Source organism: Nelumbo lutea, chromosome 3, assembly GCF_056320005.1.
Source record: "Nelumbo lutea isolate HS-2025 chromosome 3, American lotus-T2T, whole genome shotgun sequence".
Lineage (NCBI taxonomy): Eukaryota > Viridiplantae > Streptophyta > Magnoliopsida > Proteales > Nelumbonaceae > Nelumbo > Nelumbo lutea.
In genome coordinates this window covers 83557262-83572080 of record NC_142686.1, presented here as the reverse complement: position 1 = coordinate 83572080, position 14819 = coordinate 83557262, and the positions used below count along the sequence as shown (strand labels likewise).

The following is a 14819-nucleotide window of genomic DNA, read 5'->3' as shown; positions in this document are numbered from 1 at the left end:
ATATCATTTATCTGAATATTATTCTCATGGAACAGGTAACTCACATCTTCGCCTGCTTGTGGAATGACCATTCACTAAAAGCCACTTATTTATGCTCATGTAAATACCACTCACCCCATTCTTCATCGCTGCCAACTGACCTTGTGACCAACTGTTTGATCCCATCAAGAACCATAATTTTATTTATCCACCCCATCTTTCCCCTTTGTTAGTCTCTCTTATGAGTTTTCACCAATACTAGTTTTTTTAATCGTTATTATTTCTATTCATTATGTTGAATTTGTCGGTTCCTTTTTTTATTTATTGCATGGACTTGCTTAGTTGGACAAATACACAATTTGAACCCTTGCAATGAACATCACAGAAGAGATGGGTTGTTGTGCGTGACCCATAGCATATTTTACACTGAAAATATATCCTTGAAGATGTCCATATAGCATCCAATATATCTAGATTCTTCTAAGTAAGGGTAGCAATATTATTTCTTTATAGTTGTATGTGTTACAATGGAATAGTGTATTAATTATTTGTGATGTATTACTTGTAGTATATGAGTTAAAACAATATGGTTTGGAACTTTTGCAATATTATTTCTTTATAACTGTATGTGTTACTTGTAGTATTTGTGATGTCTCAACAGTAATGGAGATGAAACTTCAGCCTATGCCAAAAAACTAAGCCAATACTCATCTTGGATAAATCTTAGCAATATTGCTATCAAGGCATGAGGTACTATTGAGGGATGAGTTAGACAAATCGAAACCCTTTTTGTTCTTGGTGTTTGACTAGTGGCATGTATCATTGATATAGGTACGGAATGTGCCATAAAGGAAGTGGCAATTATTGTATGGCTTCAGAGAGTGAAAAGGAAGCAGCAAGAGCAGTGGTTGATGCAGTTGTATCTGCATGGAAATGCAAATTCCTTTCTTCAAAGATGGACGACTGCGCTATTGATAATGATATTTTGAATCGGTGCTTTAGCCTTTTCACATTGAAATGGTACAGCTCTTTTTTATTACAAGGCAAGGAATGAGACGATTAAGTTTAGTTTTGGTTGTTGGTAACGATATTTTGAATCATCATATCAAAATATGCTATGGTTGAGCATAGTTTTGGTTTCAGTTGGAAAATTGTATATCTCAAATCCATCTTGATAAATTGTTACAAAGTTGGAATTTGTGCATATAACGCCAATATAGAAGAGCATGAACAAAACAATTGACATTATTATGTCATTGGCAACTAGATCATCATTGTGAAATATGAAAGTCAAATGAGGGTTATCATGATCTCACCAATGTATTTAATTAACACTTCTAACTTATCTTAGTAATTTTATACTAAATTGGCAATTAAGATATTAAAGTCCAAATTTAAGATGGTGATCAAAGAATAATTAGCACTCTAATGGTAGTTTATGCATGGTTTAAATGTGTCTCCACTCTTCATTCTTTAAATTAATTCCATAGTGAACTTTGTATTAGATAAGTGAATACTATATGAGACGTGAGAACTACCTACATAAGTACATGCATTGTTAAACTTATAAGCATTATAAGCTAGTAGATGGATAGCCGAGTTTGACAGTCTAGATATATGACTAATATGTACATACTCCAAATATTTTATTAGGTTCAGGGTGGAATCTTTAAAATTCTCCATAGACCAGTCCACCTCCATGTCTTCCACGGTTAGAATAGCAGTGGTTGCTAGTTCATTTATTTTCAACAAACAATTTTCCTACCATTACAAAAAATGTGATAGGGATAAACTTGAATAGATACACCTTAGATCATGCTAGAATAAGAAAAGAGAAAATTCACTCTTAGCCAATGTTGGGCACCAGGCATCCCACCTTTGAAACAAAATCTTCTTTTTCAAACATTCCACTGATTGAATATGGGTAAGATCATTTTTTTATCTAGATACTCAATAGTACAATACTTGAGAATCCATGGACCAAATATGCAACAACTCTATAAGAGCTTTATTTAGCCAACACCTTAAACCTAGACTGATAAAATTTTATCAATATACCATTTTGATAATATTCTTCATCACAATTAACTCAAAAGAAGTAGTAAAATGGTGTTGATTAATGTATGTACACCATCTCCTTAATGACAATTTAGCAAATATGGGATCATATGTGCCAATTGGTAGTTCCTTAATGGGACATGCATGTTTTTGCTAATTAATAGATCCTTATTTGTTTTTCATTCTGTGACATGGGAATCCTCATTTTGGTTTTATTATTGTAGCATTCAAATTTGATGTACATGACATAACAGTATTAGATATTATATGCTTTTTCATATTAACCTTTTATAACTTTAACTTTAACTTGATAAAAAATTACATGGATGAATTTATAATTAAGTTCACTTGCTAGGACATGGACTTCTCATTTAGATATCATGTAGAATAGTATTATCCTCATTAAAAATGTTAGAATAATGTCAATTATTTTGTGCTCACCTTCTTATTTTCCATTTGGCTACAAGAGTTATATTAGCCAACTTGATAAAAGTTTACCAAGATGGAATTATAAGGTCATTCTTAAATTTGACCTCATGCAAAAACCATTACAAATACGTAATATTGTTATCCAATGAAAGAAAGATATACTAGATATGGTAGGATTATATTTTGGTTATCCTCCTATAGTGGAATTGCATACCTAAATTATTGGCTTAGTAATAGATATGTGGAAGTGCGAGGACATGTAGAAGTCATAACAAATGTTTAAGTTTATTTAATAATGAATTAGATATATTAGACATAATTGTGTTAGTTATACTTTGATTTCCCTTCCATAATGGTTGTATATGACTTAAGTGACATCATGGTAAAAATTTACTAAAATGAGTTTAATATGTTGGCTAAATTCATTGAGGAGGACATCATCATCAATTGGATAGTATGTTCTATGGAAATTAACTCAAAGACAATGACATAACTATATTGATTATTATATGCTCACCTCTCCTTAATGACCATTTGGCAACGTGAGGCCATATCAATCAACTTGGTAAAAATTTATGAAGACGGAATTAATAGGTTAACTTTAAATTTGAAGACACACAAAAACCATTACAAATATGTAATGTTGTTTACTAATAAAAGAAATATATGTTAGCTATGGTGCGGTTATATTTTAATTATCCTCCTATAGTGGCATTGCGTGTCCTTACTATTACTTTGATAAAATATTATGAAGGTGGGTTTGGGGTATTGGTTAAATTCATTGGGAAGAACATGATCATCCCCATTTCGATAATATGTTTCCTCATAATTAATTAAAGGGTAGAAACAAAATAGTGTTGGTTAATGTGTGTACACCATTTCCTTAATGGCATTATATGCCCTAACTACTATCTTAATAAAATATTATCGAGGTGGGTTTGGGGTGTTGGCTAAATTCATTAGGGAGAATATGATCATCATCATTTTGATAATATGCTTCCTTACAATTAACTAAATGGCATAAATATAATAGTATTGGTTAATGTGTATACCACCTCCTTAATGGCCATTTGACAAATTTCACCACAATGAGACTAAGTGGTAAAAATTTACTACCTAGATAAAATTATACCAAGATGGGTCTAAGGTGTTAGTGAAGTTCAATGGAGAGGATATGCCTATCATCATTTGGATAACATGTTCTATATCAATTAACTTAAATATAATGACATAATACTATCAGTTGTTCTCCTTAAAGGTAATTTGACAATTCAAAATCATATTATCAAACTAGGTAAAAATTTACCAAGATAAGGTTAACGTGTTAGTTTTAAAATTGAGGGCACATGACAACAATCACAAATGTGTAATATTGTTTGATAATGAATGAAATGTATATTAAGTATAGGGTATTAGTTATTTCAGCTACTATTACATAGACATCGCATGACCTAAGTGATAATTTGCTAAAATGTTACTAAGATGGATATAAGGTGTTGGTTAATGTCATTAGAGAGGACATGATCAACATCATTTGGATGGCATGATTCATCGCCGATTAATCTTATGAAAACTTAATCAAAAGAGTCTATTATTATGCCATCATGCTCTCCATAATGGCAATTTGACTTCTAGGTCATGAGCATAGACAAGTTACCTTATATGGTGTGGGAATCTATCCATCAAATGTTTTTGTTGACGTTATTTAGACTTTTGAAATTTGCTACAAACTGGATTGGGATTTAGAAATCTAAATCGGGCCTATTTGTACTTTATGGCCATATTTTAAGATGGCGGTTGACATTATAATAGATCCCTTTGATTAAGTTTTCATAAAATTGTCTCCATGAATCATGCTATCCTTATGAGATTTGTCATGTCCATGCCAAACAACAAGGAAAACACTATTGACCCATCTTGATCAAATTTTGCCAAGTTAGCAATCAGGGCATGCACGACTACTAAAGGCAGGGTGACCAAAATGTAACCACCACTGCCATGTCGAGTATATCTTTAACACATTTTCAAACGATATCATACATCTGAGATGGTTACCTTATGCCCCTAAACTATAAATTAGCACTTCATTCACATCATTGTAAACGTTTACCAAGATGGCTTATATGGTACCATATTGCTAAATCGCCATTAAAGAGAATGTGATGAGATCGTAATAGATCATTTTAAGTTTTTTTTCACACAATCATTTCTATGGATTATGCTATCTGCATGATGTTTGTCATGTTTGTGCTATAGAATTAAGACAACAATCATGATTCATCATGGTAAAACTTTATCAATATTACTATTAGGGTATGCAATGCCATTAAGGGAGTAACGAAAATATAACTATCCAAATGAGTACATGGTCCCAAATTAACCATTGTGTTATCTACACTTTGGTAGTCTTCCCTAAAAACAATAGGTGCATCCATTTACTATAGGGTCTTGGAGCCACAACAAATCAATTTCAGGTGTTGGAATAGTTCTTTACAATAACTATACTATAATTTTCTTGTTTTTTCTTTTTATGATAATGATTCTGTATGCAAATTAAATTTTGATCGAATTCCAAGTAAGTTTGCAAATAGGTTAAAAATAAGTTGTATAATCAAAAGCTAACTATTAAATTTACAAATAGGTTGTTGATTGATCCCTGAGCTCCCTGTGTTTGTTTTGCCTAAGTGTGAACTGATGGTAGCTATATAGCTAATGTTTATGTTGGCTATGGCATTTTGATTCTTAGTTCTAATGATCTTTTATGAGCAACAAAAGCTTTGTTTGATCACACATACTAGGCCTTATTCTCTAAAGTGTATGCTATGTTTCAAAGTCTTCAAACTACTTGTGTTTTGAGTCTAAATTCCATTTGCATTAATTGTGACTATTTACCTCTTACTTTGTTTTTGATAAATAGGAAAATTAAACAAGATGAGGGATGGCTCTGCCCATTAAATCAAGAATTGCCTACCTTTTATTCAAGTTCTATAAGGGGTTTCTATTGCTACTTGTAGTAATATTTGGTTTCTACTACAAGATATTAAAAATAAACTACTATTTTTTAGTGTGTTGCTTAGATCTATATTAGTTAATCTTAAAACATTATGGCTAATTCTTTAGTTTTATGTCCAATCCTATGGGGGGATGATTTCACATCATGCCAATTTGAATTTCAAATTTGTTGTATTAATGAATGAAATGGTAGTTTACCAAAAAAATTATATTTTGATGAATTCTATAATAGGTGTTCCAGATTCTATTAATGTAGTACTCTTTAAATGAGTCAAGATTGTTAACCACATTGATACTAGTGGAAGTGATACACAAAGCTCTTGTAGTGAAATTGTCTAGATTCTATTAATGTAGTAGTTTTGAAGTGAGTCAAGATTATTAATCGCATAGTGATGAAAGTGTTGATCAATTTTCTTATATGTAACGTTGTGCCACTTTTCAATGTCACTAATATATTTTTATTTTCAATTAAACCAATTTTCATTCTCAAGAATAGATAGACTTAAAACTAGAATGATATCTAATACAATTAAGATTTCAATATTTAATATTAGTTTGTGTGTAAATTCATGTGTCAACAAAAATATAACATATATTTATTAATAATATATGTATATTAAAATTATGTATGTTTTTTATTCATTTTATCGACTTTTTAATTAATATTATTAATAATATATTATTTAATAACCCATTTATTTTCAAAATTCTCACATGCATATTTCCTAGTGTAAATAATATGTGAATATGTAATAAAAAAAGTACATATATATATTAGATAAATATGGTGATGTTTGGTGAAATGGTGTTGTGTTGTTGTGTTTTGGATAGATTAATATAAATTTGTGTAAAATATATTTTTCCACCTGAAATGTTTTGAGTTAATAAATACAAATTGCTATTTCTACCTAAAATCTCAAATTTGATGTTACTCATATACAAGTATCTTTCTAATTGAAATGATATTCATATAAGGTGTGACAACACATTTCTCACAAATTTATATTGATCAATCCAAAACACAATGGCAACACAACGCCATTGTATCATAGACCCCCTATATTATGGAAAGTTGAGTTGAGCTTAATCCATGTTTAAATTACCTAATACCATAGCCTCAAACCAAACCAAATTAAGGTCAAGTCTAAGTTTTTCGGGTTTGTGCCTAACCAAAAACGTGTAAAGACTCAATTGGGTAGTATGGGCCGACCTAGGTTGCAGCCCTAGCTCCAACTTGTTTGGATAAGCTTACTCATTTCCTAGATAGTGATTTGTGTCTTTGAGGTTTTTAGTTATATTCATTTGTGAAATGTGAATAATCCTCTATAATGATTGTAACTGCACCATTGTCAAATAATTTACATTGATGTCCCTTGGGAGAAATTGCATAATGTTGAAATAACTTTTTCAATGTTACAAACTTAGCCATTCTATCATATAGGGACTTGCAACTGTTTAGAATTTGATCATACATTGAGACTTTCATAGCATTGATTGATATTCTTGTGGTTACAATAATTGGTTTCAAAATATTTGCATCATATCTACTAAAAAGGACCTAAAATAACCCCCCCCCCAACCCATCCACCCACACTAATCATAATGGTAAAAAAAATTAGAGCTTGTCCCTTCTTATCAAATGCATGTTTTTCCAAGATACATTAGCAAGAGAATACAATTTTTGAGAAAGAAAATTCCTACAAAACTTTGGACAATCATTAAAGACATAATGACCATGATTATTAAATGCTTGCTTCATGACAATTAAGATTTTGAAAGATTATATAGTAGCTACCATGGTTGTAGACTTCTTAGGTTGGGAGAATGACAGAAGTAGTCATTAGAATTGAAAAGAGGAGAGGAAATGACTGATGTTATCTTTTAATCCATACCACAAAAAAGTAAGATCAATATGCTTTTCTCTATGAATGGCATAGCTACATCAATGTGTAGAAGAATAAATATTAGTATTGAATTATGTATTCCTCCACTTGAAGAAAGTATAGTTTATGACTCTCTACAATCTGCAAGAAAAACAAAAACCATACAATGACTATTAACGGTTAAAGCCTTGAAAAACAATCTCTTTCTAACAACGTTAGGTACATAATTCTATATATAAAAGAACTATAGAACTCATACACAATAAAGACACCCAATTAATTGCTTTTTGTAAATGATACATAATCAAAGAGAGAAAATGGATTCATGACTAACTATAGAAGGCTCTTAGATAAATCAAGATGCCAATCCAATTTCAAATAGGTAATATATGGATTCATGTCTAATTTGATGTTATCATATGGAGAAACACCCAATGTCTTATTTTTGATTTATACTTAATTCAAATAATCATTGAAATGATTTTGCTTATATCTAAAGTCTTATCAACAGAAGATGCAAGGGTCAGACTTATCAATATGAGCAAATTTTTTGCTGTTGGAAGGATTATGATCCATCATAGGGATGCTGAACCATGCTAGATGGTTGGGCAAATTTTCAATTTTTTTTAATCCTTTTGGGAATCAAATTCCCTATGTTTTAAAAAACTATATTTTTCTAGATCACTCTTGTACTAAATTGGGCCAAATTTGAAACCAAATAAAGAGGGAGATTTGTACTTGATATGAATACCACAAATGCAAATTCCAAGTTGAAAGTTTACGCCCAAATCAATCATAAAAGCAGCCTCCACTAAAGATGACGCAATGTATAAGTGAAGCTGATTCAATAACACAAATTTTAACAAAACTAAAATCCAACTGTTTGGATCAAATTGAGGATGATGAGTCTAATATTTCTTAAATTTTTCTTGCAAAAGTCAAATAAAAACTGAACTAAATCAGTCCCAAATAGTTGATGTTGAACTGGGAAAAAACTGGGAGACAAAAGGGTGCTGAGAGAACTAGAAACTGCAAAAATATGTTGTCTTGGACTGGTCTGCCCCTTCCTCTTCTATAATCTCTTATAAATTTATCTCTTAATTAGGAGGCAATCTAGATCTAAATTAGATTTAGACTCTAATTAAAAAATATACATTTTCTTATAAGATTAGGTGCTCCATACCCAGATTCACCCCATGACACATGACAAGCTTAATTAATCATATTAATTATGGATCTTAGGCCCATCAGCTATAAGGCTCACGATTCCATAATGTTGCTTGGCCCACTTAGGCCTAATTTTTATGCCATGAGACCTTATAATGACCTCATATATGTCCACATGGGTTTGACCGAGCCTCTATGAAAATGCTTAAATGAATTCACTTTTAAACGAGCTTAATTAATCATATTAATTATGGATCTTAGGCCCATCAGCTATAAGGCTCACGATTCCATAATGTTGCTTGGCCCACTTAGGCCTAATTTTTATGCCATGAGACCTTATAATGACCTCATATATGTCCACATGGGTTTGACCGAGCCTCTATGAAAATGCTTAAATAAATTCACTTTTAAACGCAATGAACCCCTAATTACATCACTATGAACTCAATATGGGCCCAATATTTACACTTAAATGATCATTGAATTCGGTTATCTTATGAAAACTCAAAGATAGTGGACTTAAGTAAGATAAAGTCCATTAGGTAAGCAACCCTTAATGGTTTCTTACACTTAACCTCTCGGCCCATAACGATCACAACACTACCCGACAGAGAAGGACAGCTGCCCTGGTAGCAAGGTATAGTGTTACACTCTCTACTCGAACAGATCCCATGATTAAAATCATTTGCAAACATTTTTTATAAAATATTAAATAGTTAAAATTCACTGTCGGTAGTTTAGGTTTCCATCAGAGAGTATAATCCATATCATTCACTTTGTCCATAAAGGGGCTGATCTTATCACTTTGATCATCCACTCAAGTGAATTTACAAACTTCCTAAAAAATACCCAAGTTTTGACCCTTTATGAATATCACTGATTGGTATATCAAAGATAACTCAATCTAACACCTAGTGCAATACCATAATCAAGTCTATGGACTATGTGTAACTTTTTGGTTTTGCCCATCAATCTCCAAGGTTTATGACATAATTGAAAAATGGTCTGAATTCAACGTTTCATCCAAATACACATTATATCTGCTTTGGGTCTAACCCTATAAGCTAAGAAATGCTGCCCCAGCTTCTTTAGCAACACATTAGTGTCAACTTTGGCAAGAAAAACCCCTTAAATCTATCTAACTGAGAATATTCTAAATTAACACGTCTCATATGTGTCCAGTTTAAGGGGTAATTACATAGAAACATATGAATATCAACATGAAACAATAATATACTTTTATTCATTTAAAATAAATGCATTTGTACACCAATCCGATTGAAGTTTAGGGCATACACTATCTAACATTTGCATCCATTAAAAATGCAAGGTATAAGCATCCAAACAATATATCATCATTATGTCAAACTAGAGACTATAACAAAATCTTTTGTTCAGTTTGAGTTCTAGTTTGTAATTATTGTGCCACCACAATTCTTATATTCTTGCTTAAGATAGCAAGAGTTTTATTTACTAATTTCATGGTTTATTGTACTACATGAATATAAAACATACTAATAGGTTGTTCATTCTTTTTCTAACAATGAGCTTGTCTTTCACAATTTAATATAAATAAATGACCAAAGTAGGCACTCCTAAGAAAAGTTGATCATAAACCTTCAACATTTTTACAAAGCCATGTAAACTTTGAATATTATCTCATTTATAAGCCATGTGTCTCATGTCCTACTTCCCAATATTTTAATGAGGATTTTAAGTATTTTGTCTTAAAAAGTAGAAGTCATGAAGCTTTATCCTTAAACTTACTATAATCATAAACCAAAAAGAATATACTTGTGAACTTGTTAGTGATTTGCTATTACCTAATAACTTTCCAGAACTACTAGAAACTTATTTAGTTTTTTTCTTATTACTAGCATGCCATAAGAAAGTTCGACAATAAAGCCTTTCTTTTGGATGCAAAAATACAAATCAAAATTCTAAAACTAAATACAACCCTTTAGGTAACTTTACTTGATGACATGTTTGTCATGAGGAATTTAATTTTGTAAATTGTGGAAGTTCATCGAATAAATATTACAGGTCCATCTAGAAATGCTAGAGGCAGTGCAGTTTTGATGGAAATAAATGAATGGCATTTTTTTTTTCACTTTCGTGGTTGTTGATTTGTCAAGATTGTCGCTTACTTTTTTATGCTTCTTTTTCCCAACATTTCTTTGAGTTTCTCCTTTTTGATCATGTTTGTTTGTTGTTTTTATTTTTGCAATTGATTTTAGTTTAGAACCACTATGAGTTTGACAATTTTTTTTTACTTTGGCTTGAGGTTATAGAGATTATCAATGTTTCCCCCCTCTCCCAAGAGAGGTTCTTTTTTTTTTTTCTTTTTTTTTTTTGTCTTGTGGGCATTGCTTGGTATTTGAGTGTTTAAACAAAAGAACTTTAAGATATTACCTTTTCTATACTTTTGGTTGCCAAAAGAGTGAAATTTCCTTAGACTTGATAAGTTTGAGTTTTGCTCCTCTAATTTTGATGCAAACTCTCCTACAATACCCTTCTCTCTTTTCCATATCAGTTTAAATTAATTCCCTTTCTAACCTTGTCAATAACTTAAGTGTATAAAGGTGTTGATTCTCTATTTTTCTTAATCTATATCCCCCTTTTATGATTCTTTCAAATTGATCAAAGGCTGAGAACTCTTTTTCTCATCATGAACATTAAACATTGATTATTCCTTTGGAAGTTTTGTTCTTTCCACATGTTTCCTTTTATTTCAATTATGGATCATGTTTTTAAGAGTTTATGAACTTTGAAGGATTAGTGTGGTGTATTGTATTATATTGTGCTTCATTAGTAATATAGGGGCATTTTGCTTTTTCTTCATTTATTATGTCACCCTAATAAAATAAGGGTGGGGGCACCAAACCCATCAAGATTCTTCCTCTTATATCGTGCCTCATTAGTAGTGCTGGGTCATTATGTCTCTTTTCTCCCTTCATACCTGCATTCAACACTTATTTCATGGTATTAGAGCTAATGGTTTAACTAGATGTAGGTTTCGATGAGTGCATACAACGACTCACATGACTCACATGTGAGTCACATGTGAGTTATTGGAAAGAACGGTTGGTGACTCACATGACTCCACTTATGGTTGAGCATGATCTCCCTATCGTCGTGATAAAGGGCTCTTGGTTGGTGTGTGTTAAACTTGATGATTTGATGAGAACTTCCATTTTTGGGGAAGGGGTACCTAATGTAGATGACAAGAGACTCAAAAATGGAGGGGAGATGGTTGGAATGCAAGTGCGAGTAAATGTGCCCCACATTGACAAGGGATAAGAAAGATAAAGGATTTACAAGAGGTGGACATCACATTCAACCCAACGTTTAAGCTATTAAGTTATGAGCCAATCCTTTAAATACAATCCCTTTGCCTTTCCAATGTGGAACACATCTACCATACATGCATTCAATAGTCTCACACAAAGTAATACATGCACCAACCAAGAGCCCTTTGCCTATAACCATAGGAGTCCACACTTATTTGCCAGCATCAAAGTCACCACGTGCATTTATTGAAACTTGTGCTAAGCTAACCATTAACTCTCATTCTACATTTTGGGGGGAAACAAGGGAGTCATCAAAACCAAAAATCTTGTGCACATGCATAAGATTTGTATACAAGATTTGGACACCACCTTTAACCAAAAAAGCTTAAGCTATTAGGTTGTGGGGTCAATTCCTTGTATACAAGTCCCTTGCCTATCTTATCCCTTTCTAATGTGGGATACATCTACTCACACATGGATCTTAATAATCTCTCACCCATATGTAAGTCTCTTGTCATCTACATCAAATAAGCATTATAGAACTATTTTTTTTTTAGGAATTTTGCCTTTACTGTTGCGAGTTTCTCCATAGTAGATTTTTCTTCACTTTCTCTATTTCCTCTTTCATGTGTTATGGCAACATTCGCATTCTTAGGCTTTCCAGGCTGACTATTCTTCTTAAAATTATTATTCTGAAACCTTTCTAGGAGAAGATTATGGTGAAGTTTCCAATAAGTGTCCTTAATGTGATTCAATTTCTTGCTATATACACATATTACCTCTTTCTTCTCAATTGGTCCCTTTGACTTTATTCCACATGTGCAAAGTGTTCTAAAGGTGGTCCTTGTAACTATACTTGTCCCCTATTCCCTTTACTTCTCACCATAGAATATGCTTGAGCAAGGGTTATTTCATCTTTGCCCAGTTTCAAGTATGTCTCTCCATCTTTGGTACTTTCCCATACAAGTGCTTTCATAACATCAATCTCCTTCCACATTGACTTCAACATAAAATAGTAGACATCTACACTATTCTCGCACCGTCTCAAATTGTTCACATCATTCTTCAACTTATATGTTCTTACAACATTCAATTTCTGAGAATATGTTTCTGTGACACTATCCCAAATCCCCTTGGCCGACGTCATCCAGAGGTAATATTGACTTATGTAGGGTTGTATAGAGTTGACTGACCACTCAATCACTGTGTAATTATTTTGCATTGATTTTTCATATATAGGATCGGTCTCTACCAATTTGTCCTTAGTGACTATAAGATACCCCTGTTAACCTCTACTACAAACATTGTGCCTAGGCCAAATAATTTGTTCCATCTATTTTGATTGTAGTCACTTCAGTCAAAACGGAATCTACAAGACCAACCCCGGACACCGGAATCTGCTTTGTCGCACTTCCAAATTGCTCCATTGACCAAATGAATATCCAAAAACAAGGTTTTTAAGTCTTTATGGACTAAATTGAGGTTAGTCTAGTACCTGAAAGTCCCAAATCTAGGGTTTCATTGCACTCGACTTCTGGGAGAAAGAGATAAGCAACCACTCCTACCAGAGCATCTTTAACTTCTTCCAACTACAACCACCCTCTTCTAGAGATCAAAGGAACCCCAAAATCCTTGAGTTCCATGCCAAACTCTCTCTTTAACCTGTAATTGGAAATTCTCTAGTTGGTTAGGGTTTTGGGCAAAAAATCACCAACCTCACTTTCTTGGCAATCTACAACCTGATTTTAACTCTCCAAACCCTCTACCAACTAGGCATAAAAGTTCTTTGAACAATCGACAACTTATCTCTCCATCAAAGAGTGTATGGGAAAAAGAAAGAAAAATAAAAAGAAGGAAGGCTTGCTATAATACAAGATGTGATTTAATACAATAAAATTCTGCAAAATAATTTTAGATTTAAGCAAGGAAAGAAAGTAAAGGGGAAGACAACAAGAAAGGAGAAAAAGGGAGAAAAGAAGAAGAGTTGGATAGTCTCCCCTTCTACCTCTCTTAACTTTTATAAATCTTACTAAAACTAATCAAATTACAACTTTTCCCTTAAGTGAGCGGCCAACTTATCAATCTACTTAAAAAACATATAGGAAAAGCTCATTAACAAACAAAGCAACTAGGAAGAACAATAATAAGAAAATAATGGGTTAGAGCCCATTCGACCTAGTCTGATTGATGTCTTTACAAAGGAGTAAGTGCCTTGCACCATAACAGATTATGTACCAAGTTGGGGATGATTGATATTTATACCCCAACTTGAGGGGAGTGTTGTAATGCATTATATATTGTGCCTTGTTCGTAATGCAAAGGCATTATTATCTTTCCTCCTTTTATTATGTCAACCTATTAAAATAAGGGTGAGGGTGTCATTGGATCCATCAAGATTCTTCCTCTTATTCTCTCTCTCTCTCTCTCTCTCTTGATACCTACATTCAGCATTGATTTTGTAGTGCTTTGGATTTCTATGTTAATATATTTTTCTTGAGCATTATGGATGTTGGGATGCACATGTGAATGGATGCAACTCACATTGGAAAGGGATTTTTTTTTTTTTGTGTCTAAAGTTTCATAAATATTTTTTAAGTGATTTAAAAGTTATTATGTTCTCATATGATAGTAGAAATTTTGTATTTTTTTCCCACTACTGTTAAGATTGGCCACCCCCATAGTATCTATGAATGTGTAACAACTAAAAAACATTGAGATCGATATTAGAATGATATATGAATGTTTTTTCTTCATATTATTCTTGTGATGGGTGATCCCTATGCATTAGAATGACTTGTAAGTGTTTCTGGATTTTTCTCTTCTCTTCTCTCTCTCTCTCTCGTTCGTTGTTTTCTATTTAATCTTTCAAGAAGCTATTACAACCATACATTCTTTATCAAAATGTTGGGGTTCACAATAATCACCATAGGATAAAACCATAATATTTAAAATAAAATAGCAACCAAGAAAATCCAACAGCAACAAAAATAATGAAATCCAA

General features: G+C 32.3%; 1 protein-coding gene across 2 annotated transcripts in view; it reads right to left on the bottom strand.

Annotated features, from left to right (window-relative positions):
• Positions 1-7196: 7196 nt before the first annotated feature.
• Positions 7197-14819, bottom strand: part of LOC148866132 (Leucine-rich receptor-like protein kinase family protein) — a 30872-nt gene continuing 23249 nt past the window's right edge. For both annotated transcript variants that reach the window (XM_088980567.1, XM_088980568.1), the window contains one exon: positions 7197-7502. In XM_088980567.1, coding sequence (XP_088836693.1) covers positions 7486-7502 — 17 coding nt within the window. In that variant the 3' untranslated portion in view covers positions 7197-7485. The remainder of the gene's footprint in view (positions 7503-14819) is intronic.